Raw genomic sequence first — 20,919 nt, forward strand, 5'->3', positions numbered from 1 at the left:
TTTAATAAGTTTAAAATAAGTAACATTTTTTAACAGATTTTTCATTACTTGAGAGAGATGTATGAGCACATAAACTAACAGAGTAGAGAATATTCATTTAGTTCTTTGTAATGTAACCCATCGGGTTGGACTAGTGGTGAACACATCTTCCCAAATCAGCTGATTTGGAAGTCGAGAGTTCCAGCATTCAAGTCCTAGTAAAGTCAGTGTAAAAGTCCTACTAATAAGTGTAAAAGTCCTACTTTTACACTTATTTGACTACTAGATCGTGGATATCGGTGTTCTTTGGTGGTTGGGTTTCAATTAATCAAACATCTCAGGAATGGTCGAACTGAGACTGTACAAGACCATACTTCATTTACACTCATACATATCATCCTCAGAAGTATTATCTGAATGGTAATTACTGGAAGCTAAACAGGAAAAAGAAAAGATCTTTGTAACGGTCGGTTCTTTAGTTTTTAAAAACTGAAAACATTGTTAATGTTTATTAGGCACAATCACAATGTAACAATGGCATTGTTAGTCACTCTTACATGCTTCATCTCAAAAATAAAAACTTCATCTCATTCCCAGAACAAAATCAATTATAGTAGCTATAACTGAGTCAACTGAATAAATCAATAAATAAAAAAACAAGAGATCAAATATTGCTTTTTAATATAGCATAATTGAAAAGCATGGAGGTGACAATTATATACACATATATATGTTATTTTTTATTATTTAAAATTTGTTTAAATCTATTTAAACATATACAGAGTGTTTCACGAGAAGTCTGCAATACTTTACAGGCATATTCCGCAAATCAAAACAATGAAAAAAGTTTATATAAACATAGGCCTGGAAACGCTTTGTTAGCGAGTTACAGCTAGGGAAAGATTTTGCCTGGATCTCAACTTCCCCAGTGAAATGAGGTTGTACTGAAATTTTTTAGATGTCAATTGAGAGGTAAAATTAATGGTTTTCGATGGTTTTTGACCTGAAAAATTCAATAAAATAGGTCCCACAACTGTATCTTCTTTTAGTTTTTAAGATATCTGACTTAAAATCCAAAATTAGTGATCCAAAAAGCAACTATTTAATGTTTAGCTTACAATAACTTTCTTAAATAAGTAATAAATGCATAAACGTTTTCTATAAAACTTGTAGAGAATTTAATTCTTAAAAATATGATACAATCAATGTCTATGAACACTGAACACAATGTTTTCGAAATCATTTTTATTGAAAACCAAACACAACTAAACAGTTATGAAAACTGAACACTGCAAATGAAAATTTAAATTGTAGGCCTATTTCTCTCAAAATAATTTTAACCAAATGTTCATTTACAGTATTTTTCATTTAAATAATTTAATTTGATAAACTTACAGTGAGTATTACATTAGCTGCTCAAAATGTCTATCTCCAATGGCAATACACATTTCAGCGCAACGATTTAAGGACACCACCGACATTTGTGGGCTGTTTTTTATTTCTTGGGCGGCAACCATGATTCTTTGTAAAAGTTCACGTTCATTGTTGGATTTTTGAGCATACACTAGTGACTTCATGTGTCCCCATACAAAGAAATCTAACAGGTTCAAATCAAGGGATCTGGCTGGCCACACTATTGGTCCTCCTTGGCCAATCCACCTATTTGGGAATGTTTCATTAAGATGCCGAGTTACACGGCAATCAAAATGTGCTGGGGTTCTCATGCTGGAAATATGTAACTCTTGGAACATCTGTGGAACCTGTGGAACCTCTTCTAAAAGTATAGGAAGTTCATTTTGAAGAAAATTTAGACAGGCCTCTCCACAAAGTTTTCGATTAAAAGGGCGTAAGGTCCGATTAGAATATTTCCTACACCGCACCAGACATTTATCGAAAAACAACATTGGTAGTTAGATTCTGAGGTGGCGGGCAAATAAGTGTCATTCCAAATATGAATATTTCTTGAATTGTTTATACGTGTAAATGTTACTTCAACATAAAAAAGTATCTGAGTTTCTAATATGCATTGTTATGTGGTAACCAATGACAGAAATTAATTCTTTGATTGTAATCACGTTCTTCTAGATGCACACACTGAAAATGGTATGGATAAAGATGTTCACAACGTAATGTTCTCCATATGCTCACATGCAGAATATATACACACATAGATAATCTTTGTGTACTTGTTGAAGGGCCTTGCTGAATCATAGGTAATATCTGTTCATGACTGTTTTGTTCCCATTCAGATTTTAATACAAATGACCCTGTTCTCTCAGTTTTCTGTGGGTATCTGTGAATACTTCGATTAGGAAATCGTACACAACATTCCTCAACAGCTTCATAAATATTACTATTGCAGAACCCATAGACAAAATGAATATCTGCATATAACTCGTTCGTAAATTTATACAGCAATTAATAATCACTGTTATTGCAAATCATCATAAACAACACAATAAAGTAAAATAAAAAAGTGAAATAAATATGAATGTTATTACACCTAAAATACTTAGTACCTAACAAAAAACAGTAAAGTAAGATTCCAACATGTGGTCATACAACCAAAATTAGTTCAGCCATTGAGCTGCTATGGTGAAACATACATACATGCAAATATATATACACAATAACAATTACACTCCTTTTTAGGAAGTTGTATAAAAACACTAGTTACATGAATAAAATTGATCATTTCATCTATCAAATGATAGATTTGAAAAATCTATCAGATGAATGAGTTATTTTTTAATAACTCACATCTCAACACTTCATTCTGAATGATTCGGAAACCTCGTATTTCAAACATGAGATGCGGGTTATTAATTATATTTAATTCTAAAATGACTGTAACATTAAGCTGGATAAGTTTTTATCTAAAAACAATTATTAATGTCACTTTAATTAATTTTGTAACATCTTTTTATTGGTTTCAAATTTTATACACAACTTGCTGTAAAATTACAGCAAGACAGCTTTCTCATTAGTTATAAACTTTAGAAACATAATGTTTTTAACAAGGAACAAATAATTGTTACCACTATGATTAACTCATTAAGTAAAAGAAAGGAATTATTAGTTAATGTTTAGCAACAAAGAACATGCTTACATAATCAAACATACTGCCTGTCAAAAAATCATAAATTTTTCTTAAATGTTTATAAACAATAAATAACAACAATTATAAAATAAATTAATAAATTTTAATGCTGTAATTCATTCATTCAATATTATAGCAACCTCAAAACACAACAATTTTCAATACAAATAAATCAATACTGAAAATACTATCGTTTATCTACTTAGAATCGTATATATGATTTTTTTTTGGCTTTATAGTTTATAAACATAATTATATAGCCTATGACACTCCCCATAATGTAAGGATTGCAACAAGGGGTTCTGCATCTAAATCAGTTTGGCAGTTGAGCTGCTATGGTGGAACAAACATATATACATACACCCTAAAAACATTACATTCCATTTTGAGCAGTCGTGTAATAAATAAAACAACATTTTTAATCTACTAAACAATACATCAATAAATAATACATCTCTTTATTAATATAATATAATATGTTCATTGTATCAGTTATTAATCTAATAAAAGTACATTATACAATATAAATTGGGGAAGGGAGAGGAATATGAATATATATATACTGTAACATGATAATTTTCTTTCAAGAGTTGGCCAGAACCATCCATATAAAATATATTTCATTCATAACCATATAATTATTATGAATTATATTAAATTATAAAATAATACACTATGAAAACATTGAATTGTGAAGATTCTCAATATCAGCTGCTCTTTGCTTTTCTCTATGTTTTTCTTTTCGATACAGTTCATAATTTTCATCATTAGTAGGTAATTCATGCCGACAAACAGGGCAGGAGTTAGTCTGAAAAATTATAAAAATGTTTAAATTATTAACTAAAGATAGAACAATAATCTACTACTACTACTACTACTACTGCTACCTTCAACTTGAATCATAAATTAACAATTAGAGTTGAATCATATAACTAATCCATTAACCCTTGTCTCCCGCTGGTCACTACATTAACCACTGGTAATCAATTTTTCAAATTCAAATTTCTCATGAACCATTTAACATAGATAAATGTTAAATGGGTGAGTGGGTGAGCGAGTGAGTGAGTGAGAGATACAAATTATGTAATTAGAACTTTAAAAAATAAGTGTACCTATTATACTGTAAATTTTAAATTAAGTAGCCTTTACTTTGTTACTCTCTCTCATCTCTGTGAATTGTATAAGGAATGGAGATAAGAGTAACAGAGCTGAGATTTTCTCATTTTCTGTTGAATAATAAAGGTTCTATTTCACTTTTTCACTTTTTCTTGCAAAGTATAAAGTAATTCAAAGCAAAGTAATTTAATAAATTAGAATACTTACCTTCAACACCTAGCAATAGAGGAGATCAAATTCAATAATCAAAGGAATCTCTTTACTTTTATTAATAGTAAATACTTGTTAAACAATGACATTTAACAAATTGCTTCACATACTAACAACATCGCTGCCTTTTCTTGTTTGTACAGAAAGTAAAAGAAGACTTGTGATGCTATCTATGAGATATTTATTAAGCTACAACCTCATATTCATAGCGGTGAGAACTCCTCCTGAGACTAATACGTCATAGTAGTAAATTAGACTTAATAATAATTATTTCAATCTTAAAGTAACTCATAATGAATTATTTACATCTCCTTTACTTAATATATTTATGATAAAAAAAATATGGAAGTTCATTATTTCAAAAGAAAGAAGATTGTACACAGGAGGTAGCTCAGACCACGGAGGTAAGATTTCACCTATTTAATTTCTAAGAAGCGAAAATATAAATATGGAATCAAATAATATTTTTGTAATCAAAAACTACAAAATTTGAGGCACTATAAATCTTTCCTTTTTTGCAGAATGACTCATATACAAACAGTGACTGACATTTTCTGGAAATAATTTTAAAAAATCTAGCCAAACAGGTAAAGTAATTACCTGAATGACTATTGATTGATTTGGATCTATTCAATTTCAAATAGCATAAACTAAGATAGTATACATAAGAGTAAAATAAACACTCTTCAAGTAAAATAATTTTTTACAAAAATTGTTAACACATAAGCTGCTTTCATAACAACCAAATTAATTTTTTAAGACTTATCTGATGAATCAATTCAACCCAAAAATTTTGGGTTTGTACTTTCATAATGTCATAAAAATCTGTAGATAAAAAAATAAATAATACGTAATTGAATTCTGTTATTTTCTACATTACTTTATTAAGAACTTCATTATATGAAAATAGGCGTAATTTTATAAACATCCAGAAAAACAATTTTTAGAGTTCTTTGATCAACTTTGTAACCTTGACAAAAGTTACAAATCTACCTCCAAGCTTGTAACTTTGATAAAGCCATTTAAAAACATAAACAATATAGTTAACATTTGTTAAAACACTATTTTAGTTTTATCTTCATCAAATGTCATATGTTTTTCCATTATTTTGATAATGGTAGGCCTTTAAAAATAATCTGGTATCTTTGTCTTCCAGGAAAAATACCAAAAGAATTTTTCAAAGTAGTAAAGATTTATTTAAAAAAATTTAGCCATAATAAGACTGGTAAAAAAAGAGGGATTAATAAAAAAAAAAGAAGAAATTTCTTTAAAAACATTCAATCAATTGCCTACTGCTTCAACTGTATAATATTCTTGTATTATAATAGTCATTAATTAATAATAAAAATAAAAATGATTGATGAATACAACCTACAATTCAATGAGCTTCATCAGATGCTGATATGTAACAGTTTATTACAGTCGATATGGAAGGGAAAAGGAAATTATTTCACTCATTAATTTACCTAAAAAGCCTGGTAGAGGATGTTTATTATTTTTGAGATTGGCTATGCGGTTTCAGGAATGTTTTCATGTAATAGACCAACTTTTAGCTGATAAGAGAGAGTAACAAAAGATTGTACATATAAAAATCATGTTTTACCCCCATTTATAAAAGTATAAATGACACTATCTTATGATTAAAATAAGTACTTAATAATGTTAACAGAAAGGAACAGGCCTTAATGTTATAAGTAATTTCTTCAACATTTTGTTTAAAAAATTATAACAACTCAAACTCAAATGTTTTCTTTTGTTAGATCTAACTTACGTTAAGAAAATTTCACATTATGTATTATTAGTACTATGTGTGTGTATATTTTATGTGAGCACTAAAATTTTCAAGTGGAAACACACATTTGATAAGACTCAACATAAGTCAGTAATGATAAAGTTGCAGAGACAATGTGTTATTTAAAAATAATTCCTTGCTACATAAAAATACCTTATCTAGCCATGGAAGAATGCAGGTAGAATGAAAGTTGTGCTTGCATGGCATTATTTTCATAATTTCCTTAGCTGAATAATTTTTCAAACATACTGCACATTGCTCTCCTGCAAAGATAAATAAAATGTTAAGTTTTCTTTTGTATAAAGATAAATTAAATAAAAATGTAGGTAAAAGCTAATGTAATATATCAGTAATTTGACTACAGAAACAATTTAGATCAATACTGACTGATAAATCTCTCAACTGAGTAAAATAATCATTTGACTAAATACAATATAAGCTGTTTTAGTGTAACCATTTGTTGATTTTTTGTAACAATTTATTAATTTTCCACAGCAAGTGAGAAATTATTTTATAATCAACATGTAACATTTCATATAAAATAAGTCCATTTCTAATTTATTAAAATTAAAGTATTTCTAATCAATTGTGCTTTTTCATTTTTCTACCTCCATTAAGTACTTCTGTAAAGACATATGGTTTAACAGAACCAGTTTTTTTAAAATGAATTATAAAAACACAATTAAAATGTTAAATTTTAGATTAACGTAGTAAATTGTAAATGACACAATCATTAAAAAAAAAAAATTATTCTACTGCTATCACATTCTACTTATATATAAAGAAACTATTTTGATAGTATAAATTTTGAGTGAATAAAACTAAATTTATTACTTCTCTAAGCCTGTAACTTCAACTTTGACTAGTTCATTAATTATTCTTTCATTGCTGTTTTTTTTAATATATAGTTTTTGAGTGTAGGAGATTTAAATTTGTCACTATTGATTTCTAAAACTTGTAGACTGAAAGAACAGTTCATCTTCCCAAATATGATCAGTATAACAAATTTTTCTGTTAGTCATTCCTATATAGAAATGGTTTTACAACTTTGCTCTACTCTTCCTATGTATAACACTTTATTAAACATAATAAAATTAGATTTATTGTTTTTAGATTTATAAACAATTATTTTATAATTACTTTTTTTATTATAAGAGTTGGCATATTTAGATATTTATTATAACCATTTCTGTTTGCTATGTATTTTATTACATGAAAATCTTCAGATAACCCAAAATTTATTATTTACATAGTTAACAGCTCTTTTAAATGACATAATAGTAGTACATTATTATTTCTTAGGGAATGAAAAAGTGTAAGCAGTAAATTTAGTACAGTTCATTAAAAAAGCATAACTAAAAAAAAAAAAAAAACATGCTTGATGTTTGGATTCACTAGGCTGTTTTTTTATCCACCAGGTCTAATGGTGAACACGTCTTCGCAAATCAGCTGATTTCAAAGTCGACAGTTCCAACATTCAAATCCTAGTACAGGCAGTTACTTTTATACAAATTTGAATACTAGATCATGGATATCGGTGTTCTTTGGTGGTTGGGTTTCAATTAACCACATATCTCAGAAATGGTCGACCTGAGACTGTACAAGACGACACTTCATTTACACTCATACGTATCATCCTCTGAAGTAATACCTGACGATGATTCCTGGAGGCTAAACAGAAAACAGAGGCTGTAAACCTTGCTATAGCGTAGCTATGATTTGTATAATGTTTTTTCTTTGGCTGCATTACGTTTGAATACAGCATCTTGTACAAGAATACAGTTACAATCATCTTGTAACCTTTGGAATCTGTTTATAACGAGGGGCATCTCTTTTTCTGTTTAGCCTCTGAAACGACCATTAGGTATTACTTCAGAGGATGAATCAGGATGATATGTATGAATGTAAATAAAGTACAGTCTTGTACAGTTTCAGGTCGACCATTCCAGAGATATGTGGTTAATTGAAACCCATCCTCTAAAGAACACCGGTATCAATGATCTAGTATTCAAATCCATATAAAAATAACTGCCTTTACTAGGATTTTAACCTTAGAACGCTCGACTTTGAAATCAGCTAATCTGCAATGACTATTTCACCAACCCATTGGGAATCATAATGAGTCATTATGAAATAGGTGTTCAACCAATTAGAATAAAAGTATATTCTTTTCCACCACTGACCAATCAGAAGCTGTTTTTTTACTTAGATTTTAATCAGATTTAGTAGTTAGCAAGCAAAGGTTAATTAGAAAGTACACCCAATAACTGTGTTTCCATATTACAGTCTATCCTTTTGTTAATTATGATTCTGAGGAAGAAATGCCTAACACTGATCAATTTTAAAGAAAAGACAGAACTTATGACTTATAACCTACTGCCACGAAAATGTATTGTTTAATGTACTTTTTGAAAAATTAAAAACAATATTCATAAATAATGTATTCTACCATTGCATTAAATTAATAATCCCAATATTTTCAGCCATATAAAAAAATGCAGTATGCAATTCTCTATAATGGACATTAATTCACTCAGGTGAAGTTTACGGCACTCGCCAAGGTTCATGTTGTAACTTACTTCGCACTTATGCATTAATGGCTATCATCATAGCCTCATTGCATATTGTATTTATTACTAACTCATTATAACATGTTTATTTTATTTTCAAGATCTGTTAAGTTATATTGCTTCATGCTTCCATTACATACTTAACCTTAATAGTACAGATGTATTGTTAATTACTGCTATTGGTAATGCTATTTTTGATAAATACTGAATTTTAATTTATTTTATCTTTTTATTATGATGATAACCAAAAAGTGAGATATATATTTCCTGCTTTATGCCTCAAAATTTTGATTGATAACTGTTAAACTATTTATTCTTTAAATTACATCATGCTTTAATTAATTTGTTTATTGTATACTACCAAAATATCAACATGCCTAATCTGACATTTTATTTTGTGGAGTTTACAATATTGATAAATAGTTAAATATTTTATTCTGATTGGTACAAAATAATACAATATCAGATCATGTCATTTTAAGATAAATTATAAACATGAAAACAAATTAAATTAAAAGACTGACATGGTTAAAGTCCATATTAACTGTTTAAAATACACACAACGAATGATGTAAATACATTAAACATATTATATTAAAAAAAATAACTACAAAGTAATTAACAATTCAGTAGACCTCAATGAAAATTATTTTGAGCACATATTTATGTAAATCGTAAACAGGATTTTTTAAATTAGTATTATTTAGAAATTCAATGGCAGAGTATTATTTTTTCTGTAAAAGAAAATCTTTTAAATGGTTTGGTAATTTATTAAAAAAAAAATTGTAAGGAAAGCCTAATAACTCCTTTCGGCTCATTGTGTAGGGATATGAAACAATTCTGTTAAATATTAATTCTTCCACGTATTGTGAAAATACTTTGGAGATAATGCTTTTTAAAAATGAATCCATTGTTAAACATTCTTGTAAATAGTATTATCGTAATATGTAAAATATAATTTTTACTTGTTTAGTTTTAACAATATACCTCTTTAATAACTGATTGGTTTTCATTGTCGTTATAAATTATTATTTATATTGTTTATAAAGGGATTTTAGTGTACATATAATTAATATCAAAGGAAAAATGACTATCATTATTCATTTCTAATTTTTTATATTTTTATGGACAACCTGCTATTCCTAACATGAATAGAATCTTTCCAAGATTTTATAAAACAATATATTCAAAATTTAATAAAGGTTAAATAAGTAAATTATAAGTATTCATTATAAATTCAGGGAATGTAGGACCTGATGGAATGTTGTTTTTGGAATTATTTTGATTATGAAAACTTAAATAAGTTCTGCAATAAATATACTGGCTGTAAAAAAAAGAAAAAACATATATATGTAAGTGTTGATTTAGGCTAAATCAAAGAGCAAAATGAATAATTTTAGTTATGTGCATGGCTGTAGATTGATCTTTCCACTTGGCAGTGCTACTAGCAAAGATGGCAACTCCTGAACAGAAAGCCTTATTGTTTTCCATTTTGCTAAATGTGAATCTATAGATACAGTTCAAGGTGCATTCCGTAGAATGTTTAATTGTGATCCTCCAAGTAAAAATATCATTCGTCAATGTTTACGAATGATATTCAGCTGAAACGACCAAATGTCTGCATAAGAGGGTGTTTGTAGAATGCTGAATGTGTCAGGGAGTCTTTCCTGCATAGTCCTACAAAATTTGCTAGGAAGTAAGCTGCCAACTAGCAATGCCGGTGATGACAATGTGGAATACGAAACACTTATACATGCACCCATGCAGTTTACAGATATAACAAGCTTTGAAGCCTCCCAACTATGTTGCGTGCAGTTTTCAAAATTTGTGTTTAGAAATCGGTCAAAATTTCATTTTAGTGGGAAACATTAAGAAACTAAATGTCCATATCTGGGGGTCATCCTAACCCTGTAGGGGAAGACACCATCCATGTGATGGTTTCAGTTGCCCCTGAAATGTCCAAGAAAATTTGAGTGGAAAATGTCCAGGACATTCCACTCGTTGGTTCTAACCATATTCATCACACACAATAAGGTGTCCTCAGTATCCTTTCCAGGACAGAATCTGTACTGATTATCCATCAAGAAGCCTTGCGAGGTCAGTCTCTCATTTAAACGCAGGTATAAAACCTTTTCAAAGACCTTGCCAATATTGGAAGTAATGTCAGAGACCTAAACGACGAACTAACAACAGGATCCTTGTCGCCACCTTTAAACAACAATTTCACAATCCCCTTGCAACACAAATGGAAGTATCCTCCAAACAACAATTTATTAAGTACACATGTGATAACTCTCACACTCACCCCAACCGAGCGAACAAGAAGCTCCGCCCTTATTCCATCAAAACCTAGCACCTTACCCGTACCTAAACTGCAGATAGCTTGACGCACCTCGGCCTCAGTAATCTCCAAGCATGCTGCACCTCCGCGAAACTAAGCGGCCTCCCGCAGATGGTTATGCGATCTCTCCAACTTCATTATCATCAGGAAGTAAATCGTTAAGTAATCTGAGTAAAATTTCAAACGTGTCTGAATTTTATCGAGAGAGCGGGCAGAAGAACGTATTTTCGTCATTTGTGTCCCAAGACTTTATATACCACTCCCCAGGAATTCTTGTTCCCTTGCTCATGCACAAAGGAACGCCAGGAATACCTCTTCGTAGTCCGGAATTTACGGATGCAATGAGATTTCCGATCTCTAGATTCAGCAAAAACCGCCGTTCCGGTTCACCCTCACGCTGAGATGTTCTCCGTAAACGACAGGCAGCCCTTTTCAAGGCCAACAATTTCCTACTCCACCATGATGCGAGCCTCTCTCGACGGTAACTACGGGGAACTGAACACTCGGCAGCATCATTGAAAGCCGCCGACAAACCCTCTGCCAGGTTCTCTAAATCCAAGACATCTCCGATCCAAAACACGAAGCCTAGCCAAGAAAGTCAACAAATTATTTCCAGTCCGCATGCCTGTGTAGGAAATTACCCTCCTTAACTGGAAAGTTACATCGATACAGAAAAACGTATTAACTCTTACAGTGCGAAAGGACTCAAAAATTATATGTTTTCTGTGCAATATCCCGACGGCAAGTTTACAAGTTACAATATCTTATTTGGATATGCTGTGGACACGGACTCTTTGCTCAACTGCGAGATAAACCGAGAATTTTATTCTCGGCCATAAGATGCGCCTCCTAACTGCCATTATCATGTACGGGATAGGCTGAATAACGTTTTCCTCAACCACTGAATCTGTCTATATGGACTGGAGACAGAACTTGTTTGCGGCGACTCCAAGGTCATCCTATATGATTTTTTTCTTTTAGGGTTTTATAAAAAATCTTGTGTACGTGCCTGCGCTACCTAATGATCTGATTCCGATTTGAGTAACAGAATTGAAGTAGCTGTCACATAATATCCTTATTTATACACCTGTAATAACTAAATCGTTTTTAGATTTTTATACATTTTATTGTAAAAAATTAATTAATTTTATTTGTGTAATGATATTTTTGTTTAATATCTGGGCAATTTAAATTATTTATCAACATATGTAATTTCAAACTTTATTCCATACGAGTTTTAACATCAAAAAATTTACCATCATGATTTTGAAAAACTGGGATAATTTTCAATTTTACCACATAACACAGTTATCACAAAGTTAAATCCAATTGTTCAAAAATATGTCAAGCAATGGTTTAATTATACAGTAAAGGTATGGGTGAAGATCATGAGTAGCTATAAAATATGCCTCAATGTTGAAGGAATTACATAAAAAAGTATATAGATTTAGTTAAAAAAATCGTTATATTTTTATATAAAAAAAATTATTAAAAAAGTGGTTTCAGGATAGTCCTAATGTACCTATTATTTTCATATGATAATGGAATGAATAATGAAAAAATATTACACCTAAGCTGAGAATAAAATCCAGGACCGACACAAAGCCAGCATGCTAACACGCAAAATGCTGGTCAGTTTTAGCACAGCAAAAAATCTTACGTGGGCACCACTTACCTTCCTTGTACGCCTATTAAATTATAAATACACATTTTTTGCTGCACTTAATTTAAAATTATTTCTTTTGAAAGCAAGACACGATCCTCCAGTTCTGTAATAAAGTAGGACAGTTGCACAATTGCATTATAGCGAACATAACACTGTATCATATCTTAATTAATCTATATATTAATTTTGTTTCACGTCGCTCAAGTAGTTATGTGGTGCCAGAACGTGTCGTTTCCGTAATCATGAACACATCGGTTTGAATCAGACTTAACTTACTAACATTTTTTTTAAATTTAAATATCCTGATTTATTAATAATTATTAACCACTGTAAAAAGTTTTGAATTAAAATTAAAAGTACATAAAATGTTATTTCACAAATAACTTCTGATTTAAAAAAATTTTTTTTTTATTGTTACAGAATTATAATTTGTTGTAAAAAACCGTTTACAATCGGAGGTTAATTATTATTAACAAACCAATATATTTAATATAAAAAAAAGTTTAAAAAAATATATGTACCGAAGTCGGATTCGAACCGATGTGCCTTCCCCTTGTAAGACCAAATATTTCATTCGGATATAACTCTGGGACCAATGAAAATAAGCACCACTTATGATATGTCGTTGAAAAGCTCTCAATGAGGGCTTATCACTGCAGTGAAGAAAAATTCCAAAATCCAAATATTTTGGATTTTTGGGCTTTTATGGTTCATTCGATTGCAATAAAAAGGGGAGGTGTACAATTAGATGTTACAACAGTTCTAAATTAAAAATTTCAACATTCTACTGCTAATAGTTTTTGAGTTATGCGAGATATATAAATACGTACGTACACACATCATGCCGAAACTAGTCAAAACTTCCTTGTACGTCGTACAAGGATGTAAAAAGAAAGAGAACTGATGAATTTCTGATTACTGGGGTAATTACGGTGTAAATTATTAATTTAGTTAAAAATCAAAATCCATTATCATTAAATATCATTCTACCCTAATAAACGGCATTTGTATGTGTGTGCGTTCCCATAGCTTAGCACTGGAATGAACCGATCACTACTGGAAAAACCCGATTCGTTATACGTCTCGTGGTGGTCAGATGTATACTTGTTATATTAATATATATATATATATATATATATTATGCGAAATATATATCGAGGTTGTGGGAAAATTTAGTAGTTTCTAACCGGATCCGAATTTTCGGACGAAAATCGCAATTATCTCGAAAACGATCGGTCCTAGCACTCTGAAAAATTTTTTCGACCCCCAACGAGAATATCCCATCCGCTCCCGGTGGTACCCAACCGTTGGAAGATAGTATTTTCAAGTGCCGCCGTTCGGAAATTGGGGAGGGGGTGCCATGGGTGACACTGTAATATTTCGGTAACCGCTCGTCCGATTTTCACGATTCAAACAGCGTATGCATCAGCAGGTCGAACTGTGTTTAACGCATCGGATACACTCTTGATCGACCGAATCTTGGTTATTCGGAAAATAAATCGTTACACCCTATACTTTGATTGCACTCACCCACCTTAAAACGTAACGATCCGATCTTTCGCTAAATACGCTCATGCCTGTGCGCTAGTGCAGCTGTAAAGTATAAGCTTATGATGACTAAAAAGTAGAAAATAAAAAAAATATATAAAAAACCTTTTAAAAACCACTCGTATTAAATGCACTTAAAAAATGAAAATGAAACATAAGTAAAAAAAATTTTTTAAACACCACTCTTAAATTAAACGCATTAAAATGTAAAGAATAATTTTAGGAGGGTATCTCAGAATGGATTTGACAACAAGCTTTGATGGTGATATGCAAGATTACGTGAAAGTCATAGCTTCAAATTAAAAATCTGATGTTTATGCCAATTTTTTCTTACGCGTGATTAATGGCCTAAAGGGTAGGGTGAATCCACGCATAAGAAAAAATTGGCTATCGCTTTCACATAACCTAACATATCACCATCAAAGCTTATTGTCAAGTCCATTCTGAGATACCGTCCTAAAATTACTTTTTTACCTTTTAATGTGTTTAATTTAAAAGTGGTATTTAAAAAATTTTTTTAAATGTTTTTTACTTTATTTATGTGATAGTTTTTCTTTATAAAATAATGAACTATAACCAAAAAGTAGGCACCAGAATGTACCAACCACTAGCGGAAAATTCTGATTCATCAGTATCAATTTCTAATTTAACTTTCGTATATGAATTTTCATTATTAAAAAAAAAAATATTTTTACACCAGAGATATTAATTAATTTTGGACACGTAATAATCGCATTCCGAGACGCCACCCGCCCGGAGGGCCTAATATAATATATCTATCTACATTAGATAATATATAATTATAAGGAACTATCCAGTATCACATTAACAGCCAACATAATCAGCTGTCTATATTGCTTCAGATTAAATTCAAGAAAAATTATAAATGTATGTTAGATGCTGCAATCAAAATGATACAAATCATACTGAAATTGGTACAGAATTCTCAGTATGACAAGCATCCATCACTAAAGAAAGTGTGAGAAGTGAGTAATAATAATAGTGATCACTCCTTATTCACTGAACCAGTATTTCTTGTTTCCTCACTTAACCCAACATAATGTTGCATATTGCCACGTCATACTCATCAATTAATTGCAGATGTGACATCCTTATTCTGTTCACTAGAAACTGACTCTACAATATAATCATTCCTCTCACAGAAAGCAATTATAACCAGTGCCTTATGTAGCTCAGAAACGTTATACCCATTAAAATCATAAAAAAGGCTAAGCCTTTTATGGCTTAAACCATAAAAGGTTTTTTATGGTTTTAAAACTGTAAAAAAGGCTATAGTGTAAAGCAACAACCATAGTCCAGAAATACATTTGACGGCCTATGTAATTAATACCACTACCTCAGAACTGATCACTCTGAAACAACTGGGTATGTTTCCAACCTATCATAATCCAGTTGGGCCAACAGTCTGTTGTGTTGCATGTAATCAACTAATAAAATAAAATAGTGGATATATTCACTAATAAAATACAGATAGGTTGTTGTACATGGAATCATCTGTCACAGATAGTAGTTGTTAAAATTTAAACAAATACAATCAAATGAAAACCATATTCAGTGTCATTTAACTTCAGTGGTCTGAATACAATGGGCATTTAAAAAGAAACATTTCTCAAACTTTATAAATACTTTTATGTGAAACAAAACTTAGAAATGAAATCTTCTAGCCTGATTGGAATTGCTGAACATTCCTAACAAAACATTTTAGTGGCTATGTAATCAAATCGCAATCAGTTTTGCAACTTTTCAAAAATTGTGCTTCTAGTGAACAGAAATTTTTCAGTTTTAAATATAGATGTACAATGAAATAATTTAATAAGATTGAAAGAACAATTAACATTGGTGCTTTCACATGAGTCTATTCATACATCAGAAATGAGGAATGGGTAAGAAAGTATACAACTGTTTCTCTCATTACAATGTTCAGTCAACTCTTCTATACAAGCATACTTTACAAATAAATTTGTACGCTAATAGGCTATCCAAATGATGTGTCTGTTGAACTTATTAATTTTTTTGTAATATTATTTTTGTATTTTAATCTTCACTAAAAATTATATCAAACAAATATTTATTTCTTTTATAAGTTAAATAATTACAATTCTTGAACCACTTTTCAAACTACAAATTTGTTTTTTTTATATGGCTGTGTACTTGTTCATTATGGTTGATTTGTCATTAATACTTTTTTGTACATTAATTTTAATTATAATTTCTTCAAAATAATATTAATTTAAATTAATATTTTATTTAGTTTTTCAAATGTAAATAAATCAGTAATTACTTGACCGATTTTACCAATATTACTATTATTATAATACAATATTTTAGTATTATTATATCTTTGTCCTGCATAAGCATATTTCATCATCCAAAGTTATTTTTCTATAAGTTAAGTAAATTAATTTCTTCCATTTTCATATTTACACATTGAAAACCTTACTATTACATCAATTAAGTTTTAGTTTATACATTCTCCACCAGATACTGCTGCGTTACACTGTTACATAGGCCAAGCCTATTGTGAACTTGGGCTTCAATACTATGTCATTTCACAAAAGAAAGCACAGGTGCAATTACTGGTTCTTAAAATGACAAAAGTATATGTAAGTGGTAGAACAGTTTTTGAAAAGCAAAAACATTTTGAAAGAATACTCATAAGGGTAGGCCAGAAACACAAAAAGAATTCAACTGTTTTTCCAAACAAATCCAAAACATTGACTAATTATTCTTAATAACTCTTATCATGATGATCTTTGCAAGCAATTGAATCTTCATGCTGATAAACTGTAGCCTGCAGTTGCAGGTTTCCAGAAGGCTGGAGAAGGAGAGAACTCCTATTCACTTAGGCACCATGAATTCCCGATCTGACAATGACAGATTTCTTCTTTTGGGGCTACATGAAATTAAATCTAACAATACGCACGCTACAAAGCTGTATATAGCTACAATTGTGTAGCTACCATGTTACAACTTCATTTCTGCTGATAAAAACTACCTGCAGCAAATTTTATTTTCTGATAAAGCAACATTTCATGTTCATGAAGTTGTGAATTTCCATAATGAGTATGTGGCTCAGAAAATCCACATGAATTGGTGGAATTCCACCAATTAATGTGGAAGTTGTGGACTCTTGGCTTGGAACAAGAGTCCACAACTCTTGGTTGTTCCGTTTAAAAGTGAATGTCTGGTACGTATCATATGTAATTAAATTTTTGGGCCATTTTTTCATAAGCAGACTTTACTTGACTTTTACTATCTTAGAGAACTTTGCGTTTCTCATATAGAAAACAAGGAGGGCCAATTTTTCAACAAAAGGAGCCCTTCCACATCGTGAACCCGCACTCAATGACAGGTTTCCAGGAGGCTGTATAAACAGAGAAGCTCCTATTGCTTGGCCACCATGAAGACCCAATCTAACAATGATAGATTTCTTCTTTTGAGGCTACATAAAAAATATCATATATTAAGAAAAATCCAGTCACTTGACCATCTGCACCAAAGTATAACAACAGCTGTGGAAGTGATTCCTGTAGTTATGCTCACTAGAATATGGAATGAGGTGGATTACCAGTTTGACATTTGCAGGGTTGTAAACAGTGCTCATACTGAATAATTAAAAACGGGGTTTTTTTTTTAAACCTTGACGGTAGATATATTGCAGTCTTGCCTCGGCCAGGATCCCGCCAATGCAAATGCCACAACATTCCCATCAGTGTACTTCTAACAAAAGTGGACACATAGAAACAAAACACATCTCAGTTAGTCTTAAAGAAGACTGAATCCACAATTGTTGAATGAAGGAAATGGAATCACCTATACCTGGTACCCGAGGATGTAAAAGTGTCTGATACACAACTTGAACTATAAAACACACGGAACATAAAACTAAAACATAAACCATTACATATCTAGTAAAGAAAAACAAAGAAACAGTAATAATAAAAACAAAAGAGACAAATGAAGCCCAGCCAGGACTAAACCTCCTCTGCTATACTTTCTTTTGCTAGATAAACCATGAATTCCTCATGGTAATAATCACACCGTGTTGCAGAAATTGGAATACGCCACAGAATGTTTCAGCCCAACTCCTCCAGCTTGGATATCAAGGCAACCATAATTATGCTCATCTTACCAATTTTTTGTTTAAATATTAGGTTTTTATTCAAACGCATAAATTAGTGGTCATGCCTGCACAATGAAACTGATATAAAATTGTACTAAGATTATTTTTATTTTAAGTCTGGTTAAATTATGTATTTTAATTCTTTAAATTAGGTATATAGGCAAAAAAAAATTATAAAAAATTAAATTAGGCATATTTATCTGAATATGATAACAGGTTACATAGTAACCAATTTTTTATTTATTTATAAAGAAGCTTTCCCACTGTTCAAAACAGTGATGTCTTCTCACAGTGAATGAATTCATGGCCTTCAAAATTAAACTATTCGTTTATTATTTTAAAAATTATTACTTTCTTTTTAAAGTCCTATATTCACATTATTTTTTTATTTTGGAATGAATGGGATGTTCCACTGTATGATGTTCAAAATGAATCTGTTCCACTGTATGTGTTCAAAATGGTGAAAATTTAAATTTATGGAATCCTAATAATACCATATATCCAAGTTAAAGGATTTGTTTTAAATTCTGAGTGGCAAATTTCTTGTTTTACATTCTGTACTTGTAAATACAGTAAAAAAAAATCATTACAAACCATACCAGAAAACGCAAACTAAAAAACTGTATACCATCTGGAATTCTAATATTTCAGTGAACAGTTTTAATTAGAAATTATTAATACAAACCATTATCATCTCTAATTTCTACTTCCTTCAGATTTTTTACAGCATCTTTTGAAGCAGGTGGCGGCAACTTCTTATCTTCTCCAAGAACATCAAACATTCCAAAATCCCTAAGAAGACGAGCTAAATGAAGAAGATGGTCTGGTGCCTCTCCTTCTCCTAACGGCTGCCAACCCATTTCATCAAAATAATCAGCCATTCTAATAGCACCTGTATTTTAAAAAGACAATTTTGAAATGCGTAAAAAGTTATCAATATTTTAGTTTACAAAATTTTGATGTAATAATGAATGGGATGCGTAGAGAATTAATTAATAATGGTAATTTTTTTTCATCAAACCTAATATGTCAATAAAAGGTAGCATTTTAGTTATTAAATACATCAATCTTCAGTGAAAATATATACATCAGTCTTCTTTCAATGTTTTTTTTTGCATTTATGGCTTTGTAACAACATTATTTTAGTCTATTTTATTTACGTATGTAGTAGGATGATACAATATAAAAGAAAATAATTTTAATTAAAATATATATAAAGATTTGCAAATGAATTTTTTTGTTAATGAAACTGGAAATTTGGAGATTGAATAATAATGATTTCAGATGAATCTGTGAAAATCAATTATTATGAAATCAGAACATAAATATTAATTTAAAAAAAGCAAACTATCCAAATACATAAAATTAAACTCATGACTATGCACAATTTGACTTTTAAACAATCTTCATAAAGAGTACACAAAGATATTAAATTAAAAAAAAAAAAAAACAAGAAAATACGAAATAAAAAATTTTCTAACTGTATTTGGAATATAAAAGAAAAAATAATACAATTATTAAAATACTCCTTTATTCCACTCTACTCACAGTTAAGAGATATTTTCTATATAACATTTCCAACAAACAGTAATCACACTTTTGTCAATTTCTTTAACAGTCTTTACCATCTGTCAATTAGTTCAAAAAGCAGTTGTACAGTGTAAACACTTTTAAATATTTACGATTAATTACAAATTATAAACTTCAGTGGAATGGTTTATCTTGATAGCAAATATTACAACTTATACAAAGTTGAATTTGTTATTTATTTAATATGAATTCTTAAAAAAAAATTGTATACATATTAAATTATTACTGAATGTTTATTGTAGTACTGTTTATTAAGATACAAATAAATGTTAAATAAGTGGATCCTGAAGGAAAAATCAGATGAAAAGTTTTTCAGTAATTTTGGATTAGACTATAAGGATTCCTGCAAGTATATATTTCAAAAAAGCTAAATTTCAAATCTTTATTCTTTATTTCATACACTGCGTAAATTTAAAAAATAAATTCAAAATTGTAATATCTGTAACGACGGTAACTATCATAGAACAGGATAATTACTTCAAATCTGGTGCCATATATTATTAAAGCATATTCCTTTAAACTCTGAAAGGAAAAGCTTTTAATACAACAAATTCTTATATAAAAGTAGTATATCTTAATTCTTAACAAGCAGAAGTTGCCTAAACGAAATTGATGACTTTTTAACAGAACAAATATATCATTTTTTTAATTTACATGGATGTAATAGTATTATTTATTACATAGGTTTATTTTACTATACTAAATTAAATGAGTAATAAATTATTTTGACATGTAATTAATTAATTTTGTTTGTTATTTGTATCATTAATGCACGACACAGAAAAATACAATTATTATTAATAATGAATCATCTATTCTAAGGTATATACTATTTCTTTAATTTAGTTTAAATAAATTATATT

General features: G+C 29.9%; 1 protein-coding gene across 3 annotated transcripts in view; it reads right to left on the reverse strand.

The window, feature by feature from the left end:
• Nucleotides 1-3,517: 3,517 nt before the first annotated feature.
• Nucleotides 3,518-20,919, reverse strand: part of LOC142333505 (18S rRNA (guanine-N(7))-methyltransferase) — a 31,274-nt gene continuing 13,872 nt past the window's right edge. For 2 of the 3 annotated variants that reach the window (XM_075380791.1, XM_075380798.1), the window contains exons 2-4: nucleotides 19,152-19,358; nucleotides 6,351-6,460; nucleotides 3,518-3,887 (exon numbers count right to left, since the gene is read on the reverse strand). In XM_075380791.1, coding sequence (XP_075236906.1) covers nucleotides 3,753-3,887; nucleotides 6,351-6,460; nucleotides 19,152-19,347 — 441 coding nt within the window. In that variant the 5' untranslated portion in view covers nucleotides 19,348-19,358 and the 3' untranslated portion in view covers nucleotides 3,518-3,752. Of the gene's footprint in view, nucleotides 3,888-6,350; nucleotides 6,461-19,151; nucleotides 19,359-20,014; nucleotides 20,097-20,919 lie in introns of those variants that run through there. The other variant, XM_075380797.1, reaches the window with a different exon arrangement.

Source organism: Lycorma delicatula, chromosome 1 (genome assembly GCF_047948215.1).
Source record: "Lycorma delicatula isolate Av1 chromosome 1, ASM4794821v1, whole genome shotgun sequence".
NCBI lineage: Eukaryota > Metazoa > Arthropoda > Insecta > Hemiptera > Fulgoridae > Lycorma > Lycorma delicatula.